Raw genomic sequence first — 25,323 nt, 5'->3', positions numbered from 1 at the left:
TCCATCCTGGCTGATGTCACATTTATCTTGATGTGCAGATGGGACTTTCTGGTAGCTGGTTTGGATTATTTGTAGTCAGGCTGAAACGATACATGCTGGCAAAAGCCCGGGATTATCCCGTCTCCTTATGTCTTCAGACCCAAACAGATGGCTCACTGAAGGGTCTGCTCTAGCCAACACAAACTATTAGTCTGAGCACAGGAGCAACGAGGTGAGGTCTGACAACTGGTGATGAGTAGGAGTGCAAGACAGGTGATTTGATGTTCCTTTGAGACAAATACCCTGAACCTTGGTCCTGTTGATGTGCAACAGCGAAGTGTGGATGCTTGATGCCAGCAGTGTGCTGTGCAGGTACAGCACAAGCCATGTGAGTTGTAATTGGGTTAGGGAAGACATGATCCATAGTTCAGTGAGGTGGGGTACTACAGGCTGGGCCTTAAAATGCTGCTTAGGCTATGTGGGCAGGTTTGGAGCAGAAGCAAGAGTAGAAACAAAGCTGGTTATTTCCATGGTAAAAATATCTTAAGCAGGCAAAACCTTTCTAGCATTCTTCATAGAAAATAAATAACTCCAGAGGGATAAATAGTCCCACCCATGTGCCCCAGCGATTTCTTTTTCCTTGGCTGGTTATCCCAATCTCCCCCATACAGCCCTCCATTGCACTGGATCTCTCCATGTCTCAAGCCTGTCCAGAAAGTGTCCCCCGGACATCCCCTTGCTCCTCCTCTTTTCCAAGCATCTCTTCATCCCTCGTGATCAACCTCTATCACCCTACTGCATAGGCAACGTTCTGCACTTCATCCCTCACCATCACCTCCTCCTCTGTGTCTGCTACAAGATGCTAGCAGCATTTTCAGCCCTAGCAGCACACACACACTCTTGTAGCTCTGTCTGCTAACAGAAGCTGTTTCTCTGTCATGCCTGTTCTTGGAAAGGCAGAGCAAACTGTCCCTCGCAGGGTATTTATACAGGCTAGTGCAAAAAAGTGCCAGGAATGGTAGTGAACTTAACCATGGCTGTGAGTGATTTCAGTCTGCAGAGGCCAGTGTGGGCTGGAGACACTGGCCAGTTTCACATTCACAACCAAAGCTGATTTCAGATTCTCTAATTTTTTATCTTTTGGTGGCAGAAGGAAGTGAAAAAGGACCATAAGGCTGAGATGTTCAAAATCCTGTGTGGTTTAACACCTCTTCCCCTGGCCACGCCCAGCAACATCGCTCCAGATGCTGGACCCTCCTGTTTGAAGCCATGTGTCAGTGCACATTCACCCAAAAGATTTCCTGGTGGACATGCAGGCAGGATGAGGGAGGCCACCCTGCATCCCACAGCCTGGCCCCATGCAGCACGGAGAAGGGTCTGCTGTCACCATGTGTCCAACCCACGTGCAGGAAGATATTGCTGCCCCCAAACCACAGCACTAGCTCAGCTGGCTGAGCTAACCACTCACCTCTGAGGATGTGTATGAAGCTGAGAGCAAGGAAAGGGCTTCCAGGGAGCAGCCTTCAGTTGGCTTAATTCAGCTGGGCAGTCCCTGGACAGGGTGATGCTCAGCCTGCACAGAGCTGCCCATGCCACCCGCATCCCAGCACTGTCATGGGTCGCCTTGCTGAGCCTGCTGGGTGCAGGGTGCTCTCATGTTGCCCTCTTGTGGTCCTAGAAAATGCAGGACCATCTCAATTCTCCTTTCCAGAGCAGAGTCAGAGGAGGGGGGGGTTCTTCTCTAGAACAGGACAGCCAGCCCAGGAGGCCACGTCACTCACCCTTGCAGGCTGCTGTGGGTTTGGCAGTGCAGCAGCAAAATTAGAGTCTCAGTTGCAAGCTTTTTCCCTTACAAGAGGGTTTCCACGAGATACAACCTTCTGGAGGACTCTCTCTCACTGGGCTGGGATTTGTCCAGCTCATTCTCCTCCCAGCTCTGAATATTTTTGTGTTGAACAGTTTGGTAAAGCTCCACTTGGCCATAGCCGAGTTCTCCACGTGAAAACATGGTTACAAAATGTTTCCGAGGCAGCACTCTCTTAAGCACGCCTCTCAAAGGCTTGCCATGAACTTAGCCCTCAGTGTTGCAAGAAGCGTGGGCTAAAAATGGCGCTAAACCTTTGGACATAACATCTGCAGCGCAGTGGTTTTGTGTTCTTTTGAGGCTCCAGTCAAGGCAAAAGCAGCTGACAGGTTTGTGTCAGAAGACACAGCGAACAGTCGATCCTCCCCATCCTCACTGGGCCACTCATGATTTTGTAGACCTCTTCCTCCACCCTTCCTGTCCTTCTTCCAAGCTGAAGAGTCCCAGCCTACGTGGTTGTTCACTGTACAGTCTGTTCCCATACCTCTGAGCATCCTTACTGCCTGCCTCCGAACCTTCTTCCATTCTCTTTAACCCTTTCTGAGATGAGGGGACCAGAACTGCATGCAGACACTGGAGAAACATGTAAACAAAGTAAAGCCAGGCCCAGAAGAATGAACCAAAACTCTTACAAGCAAGACTGTGAGGATCTTGGGATGAGCAGGAACCCCAGTGGGGAGGGCGGATGGGACCCTGTGCATGCGATGCGTGCTGGTTTCTGTGGCTGGCATAAGGGAGGCAGGAAAAGGGAAAATACAAATAGCTGAACTTAGAGTGAGGCAGCTTTGCTGGGGATGTCAGCAGAGGTGGGTTGGTCATGGCAGTGACCTGAAAGGTTGCAGGAGGGGTCAGAATGATGAAAAAAGCTCAAAACCTGTCTCAGCAGGCAAGAACAGCAGAACTTTTGGGCTCAGAGGACAACATCTAAAACCCTGTGGCAGGGGCTAGCATCCATTCTTCAGCTCCAGCAAACCGTATACAAACAACTGTACCTGCGGGAAGAGAGCACCCGGTTCCCTGGGCAGCTTCGGGCCCTCTGCCAACAGCATTGCGCCGTGCCAGCAGTGTGGGTCCCCGCCTCAGGAGAGCAGACGGGGAGTCAGCGCCCAGCCTGCGCACGTACTTACACGACTGACAGCGGCGCGTGCGACGCGCTCTGCACGCCCCGCTCCTGGCTGGTGGCAAGCCAAGCTGGGATCTGGGCGGTTGCTATGGAGAAGTGTAGCTAAATGCACAAACAAGTGCCAAACAGCGATAACTGCTCTGGGGGCTGAGGGACTCGGGGCTTTACAGCCTGTTGCTGAGGGATGGTATCCCTTGGGGCATGGAGGCTGTTTTTGGCCTGCCAGAAAAACCAGTGCGGGACCTACTGTACTTGGCGTGCCTGACCCCTGCGTGATGCACAAACTGGCCCTCCCTGTCACATGTTTTTTGGGGTTTTTTTAATTTTCTTTTCTCCATCTTGATGCTCTGGTATGATCCTACAGTGTATCTAAGCAGCCAAAGCCAGCTCCTAGCAGCAAAACTGAGACTGCACCAGATGGACAGTGTAGACCCACTCATCAGCTGCTGCCAAAGCTGAAGCCCACAAGGCAGCAAGAGACTCCCAGGAGAAGGCGACCGCGGGGAAGGGGAGCCCCGGTGCTGCTGACGTCTGCGAGGCGGCAGCGCTTTGCAGGGAAGAAGTCGAAGAGGGTTTGCACAGGCAGCTGCCTCTCTTGCTCTGTGCTGGGCTCCCGGGTGCTCCCGCAGCACCCTAGCACGGGTGCATGGCACGCAGGTGCTGTGCCCCAGCCTGGCGGCTACAGGGGTGGCTGCACCCCACGTCCCCACGCCTGTCACCCCACGCTGGGCAGCGTGTCCCACATCGGCGTGCCGCCGGGGGGGTTGTCTCGAAGGCTGGGGCCGAGCGGTGCTGCCAAGGGGGATGTCCCCATGTCACCCGGGGGTCCCGAGGTCCCCAGGCTGCGGGCCAGGCCCTGCGGAGCAGCTCCGGCGCGTCCCGCCGGCCCTGGCCGCAGCCTCCCGGCGGCACCACCCCGGGCCCGCCACGCCGGGCCGTGCGGAGGCAGCCGGGCGGCGGGGCGGGCCGCGGGGCCGGGCGGGGCCCTGCGAGGCCGGGCGGGCGCTGGGGGCCGGGCCGGCCGGGGCCCGGGCGGGGCTGGGCGGCCGCGGGGGGCGGAGGCGGGAGCGGGACCCGCAGGGCCGGAGCGGCCGCGGCGCCCGGAGTGGGCCGGGAAAAGGTAGGGACCCGCCGGAGCGGCCGGGGGGAACCGGGCGCTCCCTGCCCGCCGCCGCCTGGCCTAGCCGCCGCCCCGTCGGCCGCCCGCCTGCCTCCCCCCGCCCTGCGCGCCCCCGCGGCTGCCCGGCCTGCGCCTCCGCCGGGCCTCCGGTACGGCCCGGCCCCGCGCCTCTGCCGCGGCCCCCGCCTCAGCCCGGCGCCTCCTGCCTGGCGCGGCGCCTCCTGCCCTCGCACCCCGTACCGGCACCCTCTCCCCCGCGCCGCCCCGCCGAGGCCCCGGGGCCGCCCTGGGCCGGGGGGCTGCCTTGGGCCGCGCTGGCCGGTGCGAGGGTGGCGGGTGCCCCTGGCTGGGGTGCTGCTAGCTCGGGTGGGTGCTGCTAGCTCGGGTGGGTGCTCTCCCCTCGTGCCAGCAGCCGGACTGCGGCAGCGTGTGGCCCTCCAGCCCTGCGCACCTGGCTGGGTGCTCGCTGTGACCCGCCGACTCCGTCCCACGGTGCCCACGCTGCCCTGGGAGCACTTCGGGCACCTTGGCAGCATGGAGCAGCTGTGGGGTACAGGGGGAGCTGCCCGTCTACTCCCCATGTTGCATCTGTTGGGATTTTGGTCTCTTAAGCTGTGTCTGTGCAGACAGTGGTAACTCAGGGTGGTCACCCACCAGGCAGGCATGTGGCTGGTGGTGGACGGCTTGTTGCAGGGGAGCACCTGGCCCTGTGGAAACTCTGTGGGCATCCAGGGCCTGGAGTGGTCCGGCACCAAGAGCCTGGAGCAGTGGCATTGGTGAAGGGTGGCACAGGTGGTTGCACACAGAGAGCAGAAGCTCCAGGCTGCAGCACTGTGCCTTCCCAGGGTGCTCCTCTGAGAGCATCCACTCTGCTTGTGCCAGCCTGGGAAGAGAAACTCCCAAGAGTTCCCTCCCATTCTCACTCTGGCAAACGCAAATCCCTCTGTGTTGCTGCCAGCCTGACACTGTCGCTTTGTATTTTACCAGAGATGAACTGGAGGTGCTTCCTCCAGTGGCCTCACCAGGAGATGGAGGCTTGGCTCACCCTCAACACCTCCTGAGAGGCTGCTGCTGCTCCTGTGCTGACCCTTTTGCTGACCCCAAGCGGTGCCTCAGCTGATCCTGTCCTTGACACAGTTTGCGCTCTGAGTTCAAACATGCTGCCGTTCCTGGCATTTGAAGTACTCCCCACACCTCCGTCCTTTTGCATCTCGTTCTCCTTGCCATAGTACCCAGGAGGGCTCTAGTTGTGTCATAAGCATTAACATCTGTTTTGAGGTTTGTCATGTTTTCATGACTTTCAGTTTCTTCTGAAAAGGCTCTCTCTTCCCTTGCCTCTGCTGTTCTCTCCTTCGCTTCCATTATGATTCTGTCTTTTCCTCTGCAAAAGGCCTGGAAGAGTTTGTAGATACAGAATTTGCAGTTTTGCAGATGCTTTGCCAAATACAGCTTCTGTACCGTGCTACAAGACGTCACCATCATCCCCCTCATCTTGACTCACTCCTCTGGCTGCAAGTCATGCTGGGCATTGTGTCTAAATGTGTCCTGCTTGTTTGCGAGGCCCTCCATAGCGCCAGTAATGCCCACATCTCTGAGCTGGCTTCTTCTGCTGTCCTGTTCTTGAAATCCTCTGCTCTGCCAAGGCCAAAGGTTTCAGTTCTCTCTCCAGCTGCTCCGCTTAGGATTAGCAGTGACATTAAAAACTAGTACGAACGTATAACAATTTTAGAGAAATGGTAACTTAGCAATGGGATGGGAGGAACTGAGCAGTAGGGGAGAGGAAAGGAGTGACACTCAGAGCCTTGCAGAGCACCGGCTCTGCTCGCCATTGTGGGAAGCGTGGCTGTGTGATGCCTCAGGGTTCGGCACACGGTTGAGGTGTCCCGGCAGTGAGTGACTGTTCAGATGGACTTTGTGACGGTGGTGATGTGAGCTTGGATGGGGCAGCCTGAGTTGTGCTTACCTTAGCACTTCACTACCTTGACTGATAATTTCCCCTCGACCTCCAGCAAAAGTATTTTTCTAATCACGTTCTAAGGATTGCTCAACGCACTTCTGAGCAACACAGCTTTTACTTTGTCTTATCTTCAGAACCTTTCTGTTAGGAAATAAAATCTATTGCTTCCTTCTCAGGAGCACCTGGGGGCTCTGAGAGGAAGAGGTCCACGTGATGCCAGGTATTAGCAGAGTCCCTGCCGGGTATTTAGGTTCTTTTGAGATAACGAGCAGCGCAGAACAGGAGCAAAGGTGGGCAAAGAGCAGAGCTTCCAAGTCAAACGCAAGTAATTTCCAGATTTCTGGACTCCCTGCCCAGCAACCCAAGCATCGTAATGGGCTTCTGTCCAAAAGCTATCTTGAAAAATACTGTTCAGGGTGCAAAGTCAAGTGCTCCAGTGTCGAGGAATGTCCCTGTAGCCCCAGTTCAACCTGTTTCGGATATGTACTCAAGGTGTAATGAATAATTTTGTGACTGTATACTACTTACCCCCGGGAGCCCAGCCACGGTACTGCACAGCAGAAGTGGTGCTGCTCTTGGGATTTTGTCTGTTCCTTATTCCAAGTTGTATTGTTTTAGCCTGTCTGCAAAAATGGCAAGAGAGACAACTGCATGCCTCGGGTGGGAGAAGATGGGACTCGGTAATGGGGTCTGTAAGGTGCGTGCAGCCACTCTGTAGAGAATTTGGGAAACTCTTGTCTCCTAAGCTGGTGTTCTGGCCTTTGCGTGCTTGGGTCCCCAGTGCCAGAGATTAAATATCCATCACAGTCTCCTTGGTCACATGTTGTGGCAAGGTGTTCTGCTTTGCATTAAAAATTGATGCTGTGCTCTAGTTTCCAGATGACTTTCCTTTGCTCACAGCCTGGCCCAGCACGAGCTTCTTTTCCTTCCTCCCCAAGCTACGCTTACCCCACACAAATGCCACCCGCCTGTCCTCAGCCACGTCCTGCAACGGAGCAGGTGAGAACGCTGTGACAGCCAGGGCCCAGCTGGAGGGAAGAAGTGGTTTGAATGGCTTGTGTGGTACGTGGCAGAGCTCCTGAGGCAAATACCCAAACTATCGCACATGTGTGGTGGGAGGCCAGAGGTTACTCAAGCAGCCCTTGTCCTTGGCAGTCCTGGTTCGGGAGGGCTTGGCAATCCAATCTAAATTTACTCATTTTAATGGTTTTTTTATATGTCAGGTCGCAGATGAAGGAAAAGAAGCTATTTCTTTTAAAGTGAGGAGATTCCTCTTCTGCCTGGGAGCCGTATGGGGTTAGAAGACGGAGTGCATAAGAGGAGATCTCCTGTTTCCCACTATGTGAAGCTCAGCAGGGGGACTCTTTGGGATCTGCTGGGACAAGCAGCATGTCCTAACGAGACACTGCAGTGGTCAGCATTTCCCTGGTGGGAGAAGGCTCCTCTCCTCCGCACTGTTCGGCAGGTTTTTGCCCTGCTTGCTGCCTCATCTGTTCTCTGGGGTTTGTAGGGTCAGCTCTGCAGTTTGCCGGAGCTGCAGTCCCTGCATTGGCAGTATCTCCAGCCGGGGCCCGGGCGGCCTGGCTCAACACGGTATTGTTTGTCCCACCCAGGAATGTGCAGGCAAGCAAGGACCTCCAGGGGCTTACCGAGCAACATGCTCCGAGCAGGGGGAGTGACTGTGGGTGGTGAGGCAGCTCTGAAGGCTGGCGTGAGCAGTGAGGGCGTGCTGGTGTGCAGGCAATGTCCTACCCATGAAGTGCGGATGAGGACTGTGCAGGCTGTGCAGATGCAGTGGGGTAAGGAGGAGGGAAGGAGGGCATATTTGGAGACCACGGGGAGAAACAGAGGAAAAGAGTAGGGAAGATGCCTCGGCATATAGTTAGTGAGCTTGACACAATCACGTGAGAAGCCAAACAGCACTCTTGGTTTCCTCCCACTGCATGTTAGGTACCGATCCTGCAGCCTGGAGTGCAGTGAGAGCTGCAGCAAATCTCTTACCAAAGCCAGACCCAGCGGCTGCAGAATGCACTGAACGGGGCTGAGGGGCATCTCCGTCTCTGGGGGTGGATTGTGTTTTCAGTGAACAGGCATTAAGCTATAATGAGTGGAAGGAGCTGTGAAAAGGCATAGGTGAAATGCATGGCATTTTTCAATTTTAAGAAAAGATAACTGGCAGTATTTGTTTAATATTTTTAATATTAATTTATTTATTCATTCGGCAACAAACTTGGCTTTTGTACATTTCTGGGAATCTGAGTCCTTCTTGGTCTACTGCTCAGGCAGGCTCTAAGGGTTTAAAGAGGCTGAGACATCTGCTGCACAAGAATCCACTTGTCCCTCTTGTGCAAACCAAGTGTGCCTGTGGAAGCCCGCACCGCATTTTTTGGTCTGTTTGGTGATGTGTTAGTTTCTCGGTTACAGTGCTGTAGTGCTGACCATAGCCAGTTCTAACAGCACTGCCTCTTGAGTGAGAAGCTAAAAGGTGATATTTAGGGGGAAACGAGTGGTGATACTGCCTGTGAAGTTTGGTTTTCTTTCTGCTAAATTTATGGCATCCATCCATTACTGCTTTTTATCTCATGATCTGATCAGCGCTTTGGGTATGCCACCGGATTAGCTGTCTGCAAACCCTCTGGGTCTCTCCTTTTACTGGGGCTATTAATACTTTTTGTAATCAGCCTAAAATGGTCTCTTCATGTTGCTGCCTTAGCTCTTAAGTGCTTGAAATCCTTGCTTCATTGTCTTTCAGCAAAAGCAGGGAAGACAACTCCTGTTTCTAAGGTACAGAAATTCATCAGTGACTCGTTTGCTCACACTTACTACCATCAAAAAGATACAAAAAGGGCATTTATACACCATCTTCAGTAGGTCTGCTTTCATCTAAGTGATGACACTTTGAGTAAATGCCTGACAATAATTCGGTGCTGGTGAGTCCATTGTTTGAGGCTTCTTACCCTGCCCGATTTCAGCTGCAAAAAGAGAGGAGGGATACAAGAATGTGTCTGAGTCAGTGTGTAAATGCCTTCTCTTGGCTGCTGTGGCTTGGTCCAGTCTGTGCTGAAGGTCTCAAAACAATATTGTAACAGAGTTAATAGGCATTATTTCATTCTGGTCCCTCCTTTCATCAGCCCACGCTGAATCAGACACGCTCCAGAGCTAATGGCGAAATGGGATAGGCAATCTTCCATGGAGGTAATGTTAATGTGTGCTGAGCATGCATGCAGGCAGGCTGGGGGGAGTGATTAATGCTCTGGGAATCCACTCTCTGCCTTGCTGCACAATGCTGTTGTGTCAGGCCCGGAGCTTGGCACCAGGCGGGCTGCAGTCGGGCGCCAGGAACACGTTACCTAGTTTGTGCAGGGCCAGGCAGCGAGACAGAGGCAGCGTGTTCTCGGCAGGGCGAGTTCGCTGCTGCGCTGCAGCTTCATACTTGCACAGTGAAGCTGCCTTTGGATGCGGGTCTGCTGCTAGGCGGGGGCAAGAGTTCTGCAATTTGCAGTCCTGACCTCCGCCAGCATGAAGTCCCAGTGTTTGCTCAGTTGTGGGGGAGCCCGCCCTCCCTGCATCCCTCCCTCTGGCAGGCAGGGATCACCCAGCCTTGAGGTGAGAGGGGATGGTGCTTGGCCTGCCGTCAGGAGCCGTGACTCACTGGGGATCGCAGGCGGAGCCCAGCTCTCCCTGCAATCTGCTCTTCCTGCTGGAGCCTCTGCATGAGCTGCTGCTGCATGTTTGTTTTCACCAGATCTAGGGTGGATCTGGGAGAAGCTCGGGTCCGCCATTAAGCCTGAAGAGTTGGACTCAGTAAGTTTTCAGTCTGGAAGATGCTGGGAGGCTTCCTTCTCTAGATGGGGGTTTGGCAAAAATGTTGGCAGGCAGCACTCCATGGAGTAAGACAAGGCCAAGATCCTGGAAAACATAGTATTTTGTGTTTAATTCATGTTATGGAGCAAGCAAACCCCACAAGACTGATTCACTGCTTTTGAATACAGGGGCATACTGTCTAGACTCAAGATGGAGTCAGGGAGTGATCCTGCTCTTCTTGGTACTGCTGAGGGAACGTGAGCTTGTTGGGATTCTTTTTTTGGCAGTTTCAGAAGTTACTTCATGCTTTCTTACCTCATGGGCTGGCTCTCAGGGAATGCTTTTCACATGAACGTTAGTGCCCGTGTTTTATTATAACTGCAATTAATTTATACATGGCAAAACAATTGCAGTCCTGCCTGCCCCTCTCGATCTTCTGTCTTATTGGAAAATCTTGTACATTTTAATGAATGAGTCCCCAGAGCTGCAGGTGAATTACGGAAACGACACTGCTGCTTTCATGGGCAGGATCTGAGCCCCGGGCAGTGGGAGGGCTGTATCCTCAGTGCCAGTGACTGCAGCAAAGCCAGGGTTTGGGTCTGCAGCACACTTGCTGTAATCCTTGCACTTCTCAGCCCACTCTTACATTCCACCTTTGACAGAAGAAATGCAAGAAATCTCACTCACAAGAATCTCGCCCCAAGGCAGCGATTGTGCCTGCAATATTTTTCTCCCCCTTTGTCCAGTGCAGCTGTGCAGTTTGCATATTCAGAGTATGGCAAGGATTCCTAGGACCCTGAGCTCAGTCGGCAGCCTGTCTGCAGGGTGGAAGGCACCCCAGGTGCCTGCAAGGGGCTGCTACTGCTGCGCCTGTCACTGCTGCTCTCCTGTTCCCGTCGGAGCATGCAGCAGCATGTACCAGCCACCCCACCTCAAACAGCGGAAGGCTCCTTCCTTGTCTTCAGTATTTCCAAGCTAATTGATGGCTCTTCCATCTTTTTCCCTGCTCCACATGGTCATGTTTTTAATACTGTTACTCCTTCCGCCTCAGTAGGTTCCTGCTACCCTGAACTGCAGCTCTTTGTGCTCCTGATTCACTCCAGTCCATTCATCTCTTTTTGGTGGCAAAGTGCTGTCGGCTGCTGGATATTGGGCTCTTTGTTTGTACAGCCAGCACAACACTGGTGGACAAAGGGACAGCCTGTGCCCCAAGGAGCCCACGTGCTACGGGGAAGGCAGTGGACAGCAATAGGAGTGACGGATGGGACGGCAAAGGTGAGGGTGGCCGGGGGCCGGGGCGCAGCGTGCTGGCTGCAGCAGGGGCATGGCTGGGGGTGGGAGGGACGTGCTGAGGAAGCTGTTCCTGCCGAGTACAAACCCGCTTTGTTCCCAGGAGGTGAGTTGGACTGGATAAACAGAGCGGTCCAGTCAGCAGAAAGCCTTTCCCTGGCTGGATCCCCCGCTGGCACTCTCGCTGGAAGTTGGCTGCACCTCGTCAGCGGCGATGTTTTTCTCCTCCCTGTCTTAGCGTCCCCTCTTCCTGACTCTCCGGGGTTCAGGTGGGCTGTGTGTGGCTGTATGGAGAAATGGGGGTCCGGGGGGGTCCGTGAGTTCACTGTGGGTGGTGGTATGTGTTGTCACTGTACTCTTTCTGCTGTTAGCTAGGCAGGATGGTTTGACAAGCCATGCTGAGTATGGGATGGGCGGCGCTTGGAGGGTGACTGTTCACCGTGCACGTAGAGGCGCGTTGGGAGGTGAGGAGGTTGGGTCCCATTGCGGGGAAGTTGTGTCCAACCAGAGGAGCAGGGACTCTGCTTGTGATGTGGGAGGAAAGCGCCTGTGTCGGGGGGGGGGGCTGGTGGAGAGGGTGCTGACATCCTGGCGTCGCAGAGTGCAGGGCTCTGAAAGCCCCTCGGAGAGGTGTCGGCAGTGCCATGCTCTGCCCATAATTGCAGTGGGACAGGAAGATGAAGGGAAGCATTCACTAGTCTGAGGTGCAGATGTTGAGGAATAGTCTTAGGGCTCATGGTTGCCTTGGACAGATGCACCTTTCAGTTCCCCTCTCAAGGGATCTGGGAACAGGGGAAGGAGCAGAATAAGCTGCAGGACTGCTGCTGCCTTGATGTGGTGCATTGCCTTGATGGTGAGGCTGCTTGGTACAAAGCAAAGATGACACAGAAAAGTGTCCTGGCTCAGCAGCCACTTCCAGAGGAAGGGAAAATCCAGGACATAGCCCTTGATGAGTTCGTCTGCCTGCCTTCAGGTCCCCTGCCAGGGGGAATTTCAGCCTTGGCTCCCAGAGCCCTGGACAGGGTCTGCACCCTCATCTCAGCCTGGCTTCTGCCAAGAGCCATGGTGAGGCCTCCCAGGGATGGCTGAGCCTGGTACCTAGAAGGCAGAAGGGGCATTTCCAGCCAGGTCTGAGGATGCCCAGGCTGGGTCAGCCAAGGTGGGGGCGGGAAGAGTTTGGCGGTGGGGAAGAGGATGGTGGGGTGAGCTTGCCTGAGTGGACTTTGTGCCTCTTCTCTTGCTGGGCAGAAGTGTGACGCACGCGATTCCTGTGGCCCTGAGCGGTGGCATGGGGAGGGGAATGCCTGTGCCCATCCCACCAGAGCATGCATGGGACCGTGCGAGTGAGTGGTGCTGTCTGGCCAACTGGCCCTGGCGGGCTCAGAGCCCTGCCCTGCATGTCAGGGAAGCACTGAGCTTCCTCCCCTCCTCTTGCTTCCTTCCTGACGGGAATTCACTTCCAATTTTCTTGCTGCTTCTCCCCCCGTTGCAGCACAAACACGTGTCCCCACAGAGATAGCCAGAGGGGCTGGAGGAGGCAGGTTAGATCATGGGGGTTGCATTGCTGGAGACCCTTGGCTCCTGCGGCTTGCTTCACGTGGCAAGGGGTTTCAAGGAGTTTAGGACAGGACTCCCTCGCACTGTTCCTGCCTCTTGTGCTCAGGAAGGGTTTTACTTTCTGAGCATATATATGGTAATTTTAGGTGTTTCTGGTGCTAAAAAACTTCTTGTTGTGTCTCAGCCTTAGGTACTGATCCGCCTTCAGACCCTGTGCAATGGAGGCTGGCTCTGTGGTACGAGCAGTCTTTGATTTCTGTCCCAGCGTCTCTGAAGAGCTGCCCCTCTTCGTGGGAGATGTCATCGAGGTCCTGGCCGTGGTAGATGAGTTCTGGCTCCTTGGCAAGAAGGAAGGTGTCACAGGTAAGAGCTGGAAATGTTTGCACCTGGATCCATAGATGTGCCAGCTAAACATCTACTCCATGAGCACACCTTCCCTTGGCCAGCACTGTGCAGGACCAGATTTGATTCACTAAATCTTTCATGAGACTTTGCTTGGGACTGAGGATGCAGGTTGCCTGCCACTGGTCTCCTGCCAGCTTTGCGTCAACTATTCAGACAGCTTGTTTGTTGTTTTTTGAGAGAGATTAGTGGAGGGTCAGTTCTTGAGGAGATGAGAGCTTCACAATACTAGTTGCTCCGTCCTCTATGGTGAGACAGCCCATTTCCTGGCTAGTTTATGAGCTGACCCACTGTGGCAGTGGAAGGGGAGAGAGGAAACAGATGCACTGAGAGTGGAAATGCATCCACATCCAAGTGACCTTTTCAGGTCAAGTCAGTGGGAGATGCAGCAACAGAGTCCATGTGTCTCTCTGAGCCCTCTGACTCAGCCCCACTTCCTCCTTTCCGCTTTAAAGCATTTTCCTGCACAAGCTGCCATCAATATCTGGGTGCCTGAAGCAGGGCGCAAGCCTCTTAAACTTTTGGAGGGGTGTGAGAAACTTCTGAAGCAGCAAAATGCTCTTGGTGAAACACTTAGACTCATAGTCTTGTAGTCCCTGTTCAAGCAGCTCTTTTTCATCTTAATACTGATGTTGAGAGGATGTGTGAGCTCTCAGGGAGATGAAAACCAGGCCACTTCAAAGCATAAGCCTGACTGTCTTCAGCATGAGGGTGGGACTGCAGTTTCATCCCTGGCCGTGGAGATGGGGCTGCTATTGCTGAACAGCCACGAGCTGTCTCCTGGCTAAAACAAAGATGGCCAGGAGCAAAGGTGGAGAGGAGGACTTTTCTCCTATGCCCCATGTAGCTGATAAATGCCATTGAATGAACTGATCATGCCTGATCCTGCTGCTGCTGCTGAAGTCACTGGGCACAAATTACTTCTGCAGAAATCACCAGTATCTACTTCACCACAGTTTTGCTTCCCAGCATAAGTGATGTGCTTGTTCTCAAGAAGATGAAGCTATTAAGGAATAATAAACAGATGTGTGTTGTAGCTTATAAAGAAACACGCTGAAGTCAAACCGAATGGTTTTTAATGACCTTTAACTCAAAACCCACTTGCATTCCTGCTTTCCCTTGGAACAGCTGTTGTAGTTTTCAGCCCAGTTTTCTAAGCTAAAGTTGTAGGGAATTGAAAAAGCGCTTTTGAATAGAAGCTATGGAGGTGCTGCAGTCTACCGATAATAGTACTCAGTACTCTGTGGGGAATAATTAATGTAGCTCCACAACTTCCTTTCTAACAGCATTAGGTTGTTTCCATGTACAGAGCGGGAAACTAAGACATGGAAAAAGAGGCAGAGCTGGTTAAAACTGTGAAGAAAGCCACTAAGGCTAGCAGCCTGTGGGCTGCTGGTTGCACCTCAGGTTAATGACAGCATATGCCAAACTGCCTAAACCCAGTGCAAAGTTCTGGGTGTCTAGGATATGGTGTCTCCAGGTTTTATTGGAAAACATGGATGCCATATTGCGTCAAGAGTGAATGCTGGAAATGCTACTAGCCCATACTCCATCATATCCCCTTGCCACAAATCATAAAAGATAGGAATGACATTTTTGGTGGCCTTTGCGGTGGGCTCTGCCACGACCTGTGCTCCTGGGACTGAAATTAGTAGCTGAGTGGTATCTTGTGATGGCCAACAAGTGTGGGCTGCCCCGTCTGGCTGTGGCCTGTTCAGAATAGCTGGGCATCCAGCAATGGGTGCCATGGTGAAATAGGTGCACAGAGGTGATAAAGTGGGGAAGGTCCCTGGAGCCTCAGCAGCGCTGAAGCTGTGACAGAACCTGTGACTCACAGACGTGGCCATCCCGAGTGCGGTGGCCTGACTTCTGCGCCGAGGCCGCACAGAGTCCAAGCCTTACAGAGTGAGGAGCACCAGGTGGATGTGCCCCCTCACAAGACACTGGTCTCGTGGTCCAGCACTACTGGATCTCTCAGTCCTCATCATGGCTCTGAGCTGGGAAGCAAGCCATGAAAGTAGAAAAAACCTAGTATGTCTGTTCCCAGAAACTCCATGCTGATGACACAGTCCCAGTAATGAACACAGCCTGTTGGTTGCCTGGAGTGAGCCGAGGGCACAAAGCTTTTTGTTCTCTGTTAAGCATTTAAAACCTCAGGAATTCCTGACTCCCAGACTCGTTCCTCTTCCACTATGCTATTGAAGCACCCTGGGTAGCTGGTTATTTTCCTTTAGCAAGAGATTAATAGATCCCAAAATCTGGAAGGAGGGAGTGGTGGTGGGCTACAGGAAAGGCTCATTGCTGACAACTGCTTCTCGTTTTAGGGCAGTTTCCTAGCAGCTTTGTGGAACCTGTGGATATTCCCCCTTTGAAGCAGGGAGAAAAACTGTTTGTTTGTACCAGTGACTTCACATCTCAAGAGCCAGGGAGCTTGTCATTGCAGAGAGGTAATCTCCATTCCTTTCCTTTGCTTTGCATCTCATAGCCCTCACCTGTCCTTCCAGAAGCAAGAACCTAGTCACAGCGTCCTGCCTAGAGTGGCAGGAGAGACAGGGAATTTCCTAATACCTCATGACATGGGTCATGTCAAATCCACCATGGCCCTTTGGGCTTCTGCCACTCTGATACCAGTTTCTCATGATCTATCATTACTCTTGAAACTCCAAATATTGGAGTCATGTGATCATAGTAAACTTACAGCTGCCTTTTAACTGCCCTCCAATCCCCAAATCTTAGACTTGCATTTGGGGGAGAAATCAAAGCTTTGATGCACCTTCATGGCTTAGCAGCCAAAACTGTGTATCTTAAGATACGTGTGTGCAAGAGGCTGCCAGTGCTTCATGCCTTACCTCCATTCAGTGCTCTTGTGCATCCCCAACACGCACTGCGCTCTGTGCAGAGTGCCAGACCTTACCCACAGCCAGGAAGGACACAGGGAGGCAGGAATAAGAGGTGGGAAGCAATCATGAGAGCAGTTTTGAACTGGTGTGTCTTATTCCCTGCAGGAGACCTGGTGATCCTGGGGGGGTCCCTGGCCTCCAGCTGGCTCCAGGGCCGAAGCAGCTGGGGTTCCAAGGGCTTTTTCCCCTCATCATGTGTGCGGGAGCTGTGCCTTTCAGTTCGGAGCCGTCAGCTGTCCCAGAGTGCTCTCCTGGAGGTGCCTGCCTACTCACTGGGCCAAGCCCAGGCCCTGATGGACCTGTCTGCTCAGCTGGAGGAGGAACTGGACTTCAGGGAAGGGGACGTGATCAACATTGTTGGTGTCCCAGAGCCTGGCTGGTTCGAAGGCGAGCTCAGAGGCCGCAGGGGCATCTTCCCAGAGGGTTTTGTGGAGCTGCTTACTCCTCTGCGAGCACCAGGAACCTCAGTGGATCCAGAGCCCACAGGGACTTGTGACACCAATGGCACAGTGGAGATGCCCCCCAAGGAGGAGGAGGATCCAGGGAGCACCTATGGTGTTGCCCTCTATCAGTTCCAAGCCCTGGAGTCCAAGGAACTGGATTTTGATGTGGGTGACAGGATTCGGATCATAGGCATTCTGGAGGATGGCTGGCTAGAGGGGGAGCTGAGGGGGAAACGTGGCATCTTTCCACACAGATTTGTGAGGCTGGAAGCCTCTGAGCCTTGCAGGGAAAAGGCGGGTGCTGGGGATCCCCAAGGTGGAGGCAGCTGTGGAGTCACCGTCCATCAAGACCTGGAAGGCACCTGCTCTGAAGCTGGTCTTCCTTTGCCAGAGAAAGATGGCAGGGAAAAGGAGGATGGCTTGGCTGCACACCCTGACCCTGACACCATTTTGTCTCATACGGCGGGGAGAACAGAGGGCCATCTTGGCACAGATTTGAAACAGCGTCAGGACTTTCCTGGCACTGGACACCAAGGGCCACGTCCCAAAGGCACAGCAGACTCCCTCCCCTTTGACCGCACACAGACAGTCAATGGCCTTCTCCCCGCTGCTCAGCTGCCTCCCCAGCAGGGCAACAGGCCTGGACAAGCAGGTGAGTTGGAGCCTGAGGGGACCATTTCATCCTCCCCAGGAAACTCAGAAACTCACACCCTGCCTCAGCATGATGGAGACAGTCCCACTGTGCCCCCACAGGCTCCCCGCTCCCCGCCACATCCTTGCAGGAGCCAGGCAGTTTCTTCTCCTAACAGCTGGGCAGCATCCGAGCCCCAGGAGAGCCAGAGCAGCACCCGGGACCTGGACGATTGGGTGGACGGCCAACAGGAGAAGTCCAAACCTTGTTCCTCCAGCTTGGGAGGTGCCCAGGTGGGCCTGGACACATGGGCTGGGAGCTGGGGGGAATGCTGCCCGCCCGCAGCGCAGGGGGACGGCAGCACGGACCTTGACTCCAAACTGACAGAGCAGCTGGCGCAGTTTGAGAAGAGTCTGACAGCTACCGGCGCTGATCAGGACAAGGTCTCCCGACACTTCTCTATCTTGGACTACAGCTCTGAGAAGGACATTGTCCGTGGGTCTCCTGAGTGTGCCCCCCACGCCAGGCAGCCAGAGAGGAGGAAAGCCCTGAGGCCACCCCCTCCTCGGCCCAGCAGCCTTGCGACAACCCCTGTGCACGCGCCCGGTGGCCAGGTGCCCAAAGGCAGGTCTCTGTCGTTCTCGGTGAAGCCCTCCCGACCTGCGCCCCGGCCTCCATCAAGCAACCAGCGGAAGAGTGTGGCCCCTCCACAGCTTCAGCCCAGTGCCCAGGAGCAGCAGGCAGAGGAGGGACGTGAGGACTTGACGCGGGCAGGATCAGCTTCCCCCCGCTCCATTCTGCTGATGAGGATCGGAGAGGTGGAGCGAGACCTGGAGGCTTATGGCAAGACCCGCGCTGAGCTAAGCCTGATGCTGGAGGAGCAGCAGGATGAGCTGGTGAGAGCGGAGACCCTGGAAAACCTTGATTTCTGTGACTCCAACATCGAGAGCCTCGGCGTGGAGCTGCAGGAGCTGAGAGGTGAGTCTGCAGCAGCATGGGATGGGGGTGCTTCAGGGGGACAGCTGGCCCCTGCTGCGTACAGGCACTGTTTGAGACAGTCTTTTATTTCATTCTTTAATTCCTGATTTTGATCGTTTTGTAAGCATTGTTGCAGTATAAATCATCATGATTTTGCCTTGGAGAACCACAGTGTCATTCTCTGGACACCCCTCAGTCCTGGCCTTCCCCACCCGCTTTTCCTTCCAACTCTCCCATCTCCTCTTCCAGCCCCACCGTACATCCAGAGCCCTCATCTGATCCATTCCCAATGTGTCCTTGTTCTCAAGTAAAAACACACCTGCTGCAGGTTCAGCCTCCCTGCCTCACCCCCTCTTAGCTGTAGGGGAGTGAGCAGCAGCTTCAGAGTGGCTTTGCTGGTGGTCCTGCAGTTGAGATCTGAGTTGGTGTCTGTGATGTGACTGCCCTCAGCCTGTCAGGGTGCTGGGTTTCCTGTGGTTTCTGCTCTGGTGGTGATACAGACCTCTGGGGACTTGACACTCAAATCAGAGGGGAGGCACAGAAGGGTGCTGAACCTGGCCTGGGAGTGCAGAGGGTTAGTGGGCAAAAAGTAAAGCCTGCCCCTGTGCTCCTGCCATCCATGGAGCCCAGAATTTCAGGACAGGAAAATGACGCCGCACTGTCGGTAACAGCAACAAAGAGCTTTAAATTGCAGCATGTCTATAGCCAAAAAGATGACACTTGTCCTTGCAGCCCAGAAAAATTAACTCAGGGAGGAGAAATTTGCCCTGTTTATATCAGCACATTTGGGCTCCCTATAAGGATCAGTACTGTTAATTATGTTATACTTGATATTACAGTAGACAAAGTGGAAAGATGGGACCACGTACATCTCCCACAGTCCCTTTCCCAGCTTCTCCCAGGAGCTCTGACACTGCAGTTCTGTTATCAAAACCCACGATGTACAGGAAATGTGGGCACTGCACGCGGGAGGTGGAGTGAAATGCCAACTCCTGCCTGGGGATTACTCACTCTGACTTCAGTGCCTCCATCCTCCCACTGCTTAATCAGCGCTGGGGAGCCCAGGCGCTTTGCTGCAGGATCGCGTCTGATGCAGAGCACATGGGAATGAAGGCTGATATGGGTGCACCAGGGAAACAGGGTGACAAACAGCCTCCACATCAGTGGCATGCAAGAGGGATGCTTGGAAGGACGCTTAGAGGATTTGAGGCTAGATGAAATAACTTGACGGTAGGAAGAGGAAAATCCAGGCTGGATCAACGTAAATTTTCTTATGGGATAGATCTTGCTGGGAAATGTCTGCTACTGTCCCAGTGCTTCTTGACAGAGGATGGGTCCTGCGGAACCTGTGCCCTGTTGGTTACTGGAACTGGAAGTTTTAGGCAGGAACTAACACACTAGCCTGAGACATCCTACCTGTCAAGTTATCCCCTTAGTAGTCTTAGGGGATTTTTTATCACTTCAAGAAACCTGAGAATTTATAAGTAGCCTCTCTGGTCCTATGATAAAGATGTGCCCTACCCAAGCTCTGTTGCATCCCTCCTGCCACATCTGAGTGTGGCCAGAGAACATGTCTCAGGCTTGCTAGCCCAGCTTCAGTGCAGCAGGCCAAATCAGTAATGCAGTGTTGCATCAGCTCAGCAAAACGTGTTTGCGCCATGCCTCAGGTGTGGCCTCTGCCTTGCTGCCGTTAGGGAAACATGGAGGCATGCAGGAGGGAGAAAAGCTTTCCCTAAGCATTGACCAGCAACTAAAGTAGGGCTGGCATAGTCTTGGTGGAGTCCAGCCCCTTGGTGTGTCCTTTGGGGAGCCAAAGGAAGAGCAGAAAGTATGTAGTTTTCTAAAATACGTGTTTAAAATCTGCAGGTTGCTTCTTTGGTATGTCTTGTGTGCACATTGTGGGTTTCACTGATCACCAGGCTTGGGCAGGATTAGTGCTTGCCCTCCTGCAGCTGGAGTAGGAGGGTCCATTGGTTTTCTACCAGCTGGGAGCATTGGCTTTGCATACCTAACAAGTATTGCAAGAACCTGAGACATGGATGACATGCATGGACTCTTCTGCTTTCTGTCTAGGGCATGTTGTGGTCATCTCTTGGTTTCTCATAGGAGCTCCTGCGTTTGGTATGGAAAACTGGGAATATGTTGCACCCTGCAGCAAGAGGAGTGCGTGTTTCTATAGCATCCTGGAAACTTACACTGTGTGTTGGCAGTAGGCTCTGTAACCCACATAGTCCCTTCAAGTGTGTTCCTGTCAGCCGGGGACCAGCCGTTCGCCCTGGAGCAGGGAACCGAGCTGTAGGCACTGCCTTGGGGATGCTCTGTCACGCAGGGAGCTGCTCATTTCCAGCTCTTCCCAGGACCTGTGGGTGAGGACTGGGAAAAGGATGGGCTCAGCATCAGGTTTGAGCCAGGGGCAGCCTGAAGGCCTCAGTTTCCCCCAGTGAGGTGTGGAGCAGAGCGCAGCCTCTGCTAGACCGCACTGTTTAGCCTCCATGCCGGCAGGAGCCTGAAGGCAGGGGAAGGAGATCTGGTATCCCATCTCTGGTCTGCGGCTTCCCGCGATCTCACACGCCGTTTCCCTTCCCTGAGGACACTGGTCTTGGGGCAGGGCCTCTGCATGCTCCAGTGCCCTCCTTTTCCGTGCCTCTGAGCTGCCTGCGGAGAGGCTTTGGCAAAGCCGCGGAGCCGGTTTGGGCGGTGAGAGCCTGCCCAGCCCCGGCCTCCCTCCTCGGGGCTGGTTACTGATTACTTTGGGCAGCAGGTGGAGGAGGCCGGGGCTGGCAGCGATTGGGCCTGTGCCTCTTCGTACCCTTGCTGGCTGGTTTCAGGAAGTGACGCCTGCGTTTCACTTGGGACGGGAGCGCTGGAGCAGAGCAGAGAAGCGGCATCAGCTGGGGCTTGGGCTCGGGGAGCAGGTAGCAAAGGCAGTCAGCACCTGCGCCGCACCCCAGCAGGACTATGTGCACCTATCCCGGGACGAAACACGGTGTGGAGGATCCGAAGCTGGAGCCACGGCTTGTCAGCTGGGAATATGAGGACTGTCGTGCCATGCGGAGAGAGGACGTGGCTGGGGTGGCCACGCTGCATGGTGAGGCTCACTGCAATGACAGACCCGGGGTGAGGAGGCAGTACCCGGGCTGTCAGGAAGCAGACAGTGACTGGGACCATTACAGGAGAGGGAAGGGCGTCTCCGTGGACCAACAGAGTATGAATGGAGACTGTGGAGGTTTTTGCAAGGGAGGTATCCAGTATGCGGACTGCAGGAGAGCGGACAGTGCTTGGGAAGACAAAAGCCAGGATGCAGAGGGTAGAAACTACGGGGTGTATGAGAGGGAGGGCGTTCAATACAGAGACTGCAGTTCTGAGATAGCAGAAGGGCGGTACAGAGAGGACAGAGTACCTGGGCAGTATATGGAGGGAGGAAGGTGGTACAGAGAGGACAGAGTACCTGGGCAGTATATGGAGGGAGGAAGGCGGTACAGAGAGGACAGAGTACCTGGGGAGTATAGGGAGGGGGGAAGGTGGTATAAGGAGGACAGAGATCCTAGGGACTACGGTGAGGGTGAAAGACATTATGGGGAAAGGGAAAGGCAGTGGAGGCAGGAGAGAGGCTCTGGGGAGTATAGGGAGGGGGGAAGGCAGTATAGAGAGGATGGAGGCAGTCAAGTATATAGGGAAGGGGAAAAGGGTTATAGAGAGGATGGAGGCTCTGGGGCATATAGAGAGCAGGAAAGGCAGTATATAGGTGTCAGGGAGCAAGAAGACCAAGAAGACTTTGAGCGGCACAGGCAGCCCAAAAGCCATGTCGTGGACTGCAGCAGTCTGGACAGAGGTTGTGAAGCTCCTGCATTTGTGGGCTGGTCCTCAGCAGATGGTAGCATGAGCCTGGGGTCAGGCACCTGCTACACACAGTCCAAGATGCAGGACATGGACTACAACAGCCATGAGGAGCTGGAAAGAGCAGCCCCAGGGCCTGGGATGCCAGCCAGGAGCAGCGGCATAGCAGAGCGCTCGAGGGTACGCACGGGCCGGCCGGACTGGAGCCAGATCTGGGAGCAGGAGGCCGAGGAAACAAACAGGGTGGGCTCCGTGCTGCAGCGAAACAGCTTCTACAGACGGACGGCTCCCAGTGCCCTGCGGCACTCGGAGTTTGTGCAGACCAGGAAGGAGAAGCAAGGTACGCAGGGAAATGCTGGGCAGTTGCCTTGGGTGTGCCTTCGCCCTGCCGTGGCACTGGGGCAGCACCGGGACTCTGGCACAGGCGGGTGGCTGGCACAGCCGGGCTCTCATGGGAAACCCTGGAGCTTGCTGAAATGGGCATCATCATCGTTACCCCTCTGTACAGTCACCTACCTGTCCTGCCAGGGCTGTTGCCCCTATTTTGCAGAGGCCCAGGTGGGAGGGAAGCCCAGGTGGCACAGACCCACGGCTCACTGCTGTCCTTTCAGTGGCTCCTCCACCTGTGCCCCAAGTGTTTTGGGTACACCCTACAACCTGTCGCCCTGATTTGTCTGCTCTCTCAGGGCCCTGAGGTTCCTCATGGGGGAAGGGGTGAGGTGCTGGGGTTATTCCCACTGCCTGTTTTACTTTTATAACCCATCGTGAACAGATTCTGTGTGTAGGAACCAAATCCTGGCCCTGTGGAGGGCAAGTATGGCAGCTGTTTGCAGGCAGCACAAAGCAGGAAATAGGGGAAGTTGTAGCACTCGGACGGACATGGAGGGCAAGTACTTGTAGTTGCCTGATTACACATGGGCAGGACATCAGGGCACCTGCATGTTGTGGGGCTGTCGCAGATGGGAACGGTACCTCCTGCATCACCAGCCCCTCAGTACTGCAGTGGTCACTTGCCCATGCTACAGCAGTTGCATGCCCTGTGTCCTGGGTCCCCGAGCCACCCCTGGGCCTCCAGTCCCATCATCCGGCACCCTGGAGCTGGAGAGATACCAAAGCTGGAGGGCTCAGGCAGTCTTGGCATGGGCAGAATCGTCCCACTGACACCGTGGCTGGGACAGAGTCGGCTGCAGACAGCTTTGTTGGGCTTGGCTCGTTGTTGCAAGGATATTTGTGTTGGGGAAGGGGAAGCAAGGTGGTAGGGTCTGGGCAGAGGGAGTGAAAGAGCACTTGTTAGTGGACTGGCCTCCCCGTTGGGCAGCCATGTGCCTGAAAACCTGTTTGCTTCTGTGCCCGTTCTGCCAGCATCTGTCTTGGGCATCTGTGTGAACTCTCCATGAAGGGGGGTTGAAATGCAGAGGAAAACAGCACTGCAGTACAGCAGCCAAAGAGGTGGCAGAGCTGGAGGCTGCGGCTGCCTGTCAGCTTAAACAGCGTGAGATCTGTCCTCCGGAGGTATTTGATTAAGCAGGCTCTGTCGGCTGCATTTCTGCGCTCTCGAGCTGCCCTGGTAGGGTGGGACTTTGTTCAGTTGTGTCCCCAGGGCGAGGGGAGGGAGAGGCTTTGCAATGCCAGGACGTCCAAAGGGCAGCAGGGAAGCTAGGAGGAGCCAGCAGCAGAGTGGGGAGGGAAACGGCCCACAAAGCCTTGGGAGGCTGGAGCAGTGCTGACCCGGCCAGCTTTTGCAAGAGGAGCCGGGACAAACTGCAATGCTGGGCAAGAGCCTTCACTCCTCTGATGTTAAATGAGACGCTGCATACACCCACGCTTGCGCTGGGAGGGGGTTTTGGATTTTTTTCCCCACTGTGGCAGGCTCAGGGGTGCAGGAATGGCTGTGGGAGGTGCAGGGCAAGATACCCTTGCCATCAGGGCCCGTGTCCCACAGCAGGAAAGGAGGGAGGAAGGCTCCAGGTGTTTTGAAACACTGTCTGTCCATCCCGTGGCCTGCTTCTGGCTGCAATTCCCTTTTACATTCCTCCTCCTGCCCTGCTGGGGCACAGTGCTGCACCCACAACAGCCCTCCTTGGCATATATGCTTTGCTGCTGTAGCTGCCTCAGTGTAAGACCTCGCCAGCACCTGGGAACCTCCCCAAAAGCCCTCCCATCGCGCTTGGCAGCAGACACCCTTCTGCCCAGCTGGTAGGAAGAAGTCAGCTCTGTTTTTCCCCTCCGTGTGTGCTCCAGGCACCTTTTCTAATACTGTCTACTTCTCTCCCAGGTTCCTTCTCCTGTCCACAGAGTGACAGAATTTAGGACTTGAAAGCCTTGGTAGAGATGACATGACCTGATCTTCCGTAAGCAGGGTTATTACACTTCTTACAGATTTCTTGGCGGTGCAGGCCGGTGGCAGCTGCTTGGTTCGAGCATCTCTTCTGGGATGAGACTCGGATGTGTCTGCCTGCCACATCAACAGGAGAACCCGCCTGTCATAGCTTTGCTGCTTAGTCACCATCACTCTTAAAGGTTTTACATGCTAATGTGTTGCTTTTCAGCTCTGAACCTTTTTCTACTAAATTAGAGCTTTTTAGTTGATGGACTTTCTTCTCAGGCAGGTACTGTAATTAAGTAATTTTTCAGTCTTCAGTTCTTTGTAGTGAATAGAGTCTTAAAATACTCATGGCAAAGACTCACAGGAAGACCTTTCAGTATTTATTCTTCCTGATGCTCACTCATTCTTCAGTTCAGACTCTTTTAAAATAGTGGACTTCAGAGCTGCATGAGGCATTCTGGGTGGGTGTCAGCACTTGCTTGCACAGAGGTTTGCCTTGCTGCGCTCCTGTGCCCTTGTCCGAGGACCCCAATCTGCCTCTGCAGCGCTCAGGGAACTCCTGCTGAGTTTTGGCAGACCAAGCAGAAGCATTACTCCCCAGAATACAGTGCTGCGTGTGGCTGCGTTTCTTGTCTCCATTACTACATTAATGCATTTGTCTGCATTAAACCTGCACGGTTTCAATAATTCCATCTTATTCAGGATACCTTGGGTCACTCAGTGACTCATAGGCCTCAACTTTATTTGCAATCCTGTTCAATTGATGTTCGGTTCTCTACATGATGGCAGTGATTTTCCATTTACTTTAGAAATATTGTGTAGGATCAACTCTAAATACAGTCCCTGGAGAACCTGATTAGGAATGCCCTCTTTTCTGGATATTCTCCACTGGCAATGGGTTTTTGAGGTGCCAGTTAGCAAGATCTTATTTCTGCTGTTTAGACAGAAAGAAACAGAATATTTATTGTATAATTCTGCCTTTTTGCCAAACTTACCAAAATTTTACTGTCTTTGCTTACTTGTGGGATTGCGTCATTGAAAGGGTTTCTTTTGCCCTGGATGGAATTAAAAGTCCATTATAAAGTAGCATTCTATTTCCTCATTTAAAAAGT

At 54.1% G+C, this 25,323-nt stretch overlaps 1 protein-coding gene across 5 annotated transcripts in view; it reads left to right on the top strand.

Annotated features, from left to right (window-relative positions):
- Positions 1 to 4,017: 4,017 nt before the first annotated feature.
- The window catches only part of DNMBP (dynamin binding protein), a 36,396-nt gene continuing 15,090 nt past the window's right edge, over positions 4,018 to 25,323 (top strand). The window contains exons 1-6 of one of the 5 annotated variants that reach the window (XM_075504772.1): positions 9,115 to 9,847; positions 10,899 to 11,122; positions 11,241 to 11,406; positions 12,879 to 13,057; positions 15,421 to 15,543; positions 16,102 to 18,048. In XM_075504772.1, the coding sequence (XP_075360887.1) occupies positions 12,913 to 13,057; positions 15,421 to 15,543; positions 16,102 to 18,048 (2,215 nt within the window). In that variant the 5' untranslated portion in view covers positions 9,115 to 9,847; positions 10,899 to 11,122; positions 11,241 to 11,406; positions 12,879 to 12,912. Of the gene's footprint in view, positions 4,087 to 9,114; positions 9,848 to 10,898; positions 11,123 to 11,240; positions 11,407 to 12,878; positions 13,058 to 15,420; positions 15,544 to 16,101; positions 18,049 to 25,323 lie in introns of those variants that run through there. The other 4 variants (XM_075504769.1, XM_075504771.1, XM_075504770.1 and 1 more) reach the window with 4 other exon arrangements.

This window comes from Mycteria americana, chromosome 6, assembly GCF_035582795.1.
Source record: "Mycteria americana isolate JAX WOST 10 ecotype Jacksonville Zoo and Gardens chromosome 6, USCA_MyAme_1.0, whole genome shotgun sequence".
Lineage (NCBI taxonomy): Eukaryota > Metazoa > Chordata > Aves > Ciconiiformes > Ciconiidae > Mycteria > Mycteria americana.
Note: the sequence above shows the minus strand (reverse complement) of the source record. Positions and strands in the feature narration are given on the sequence as shown.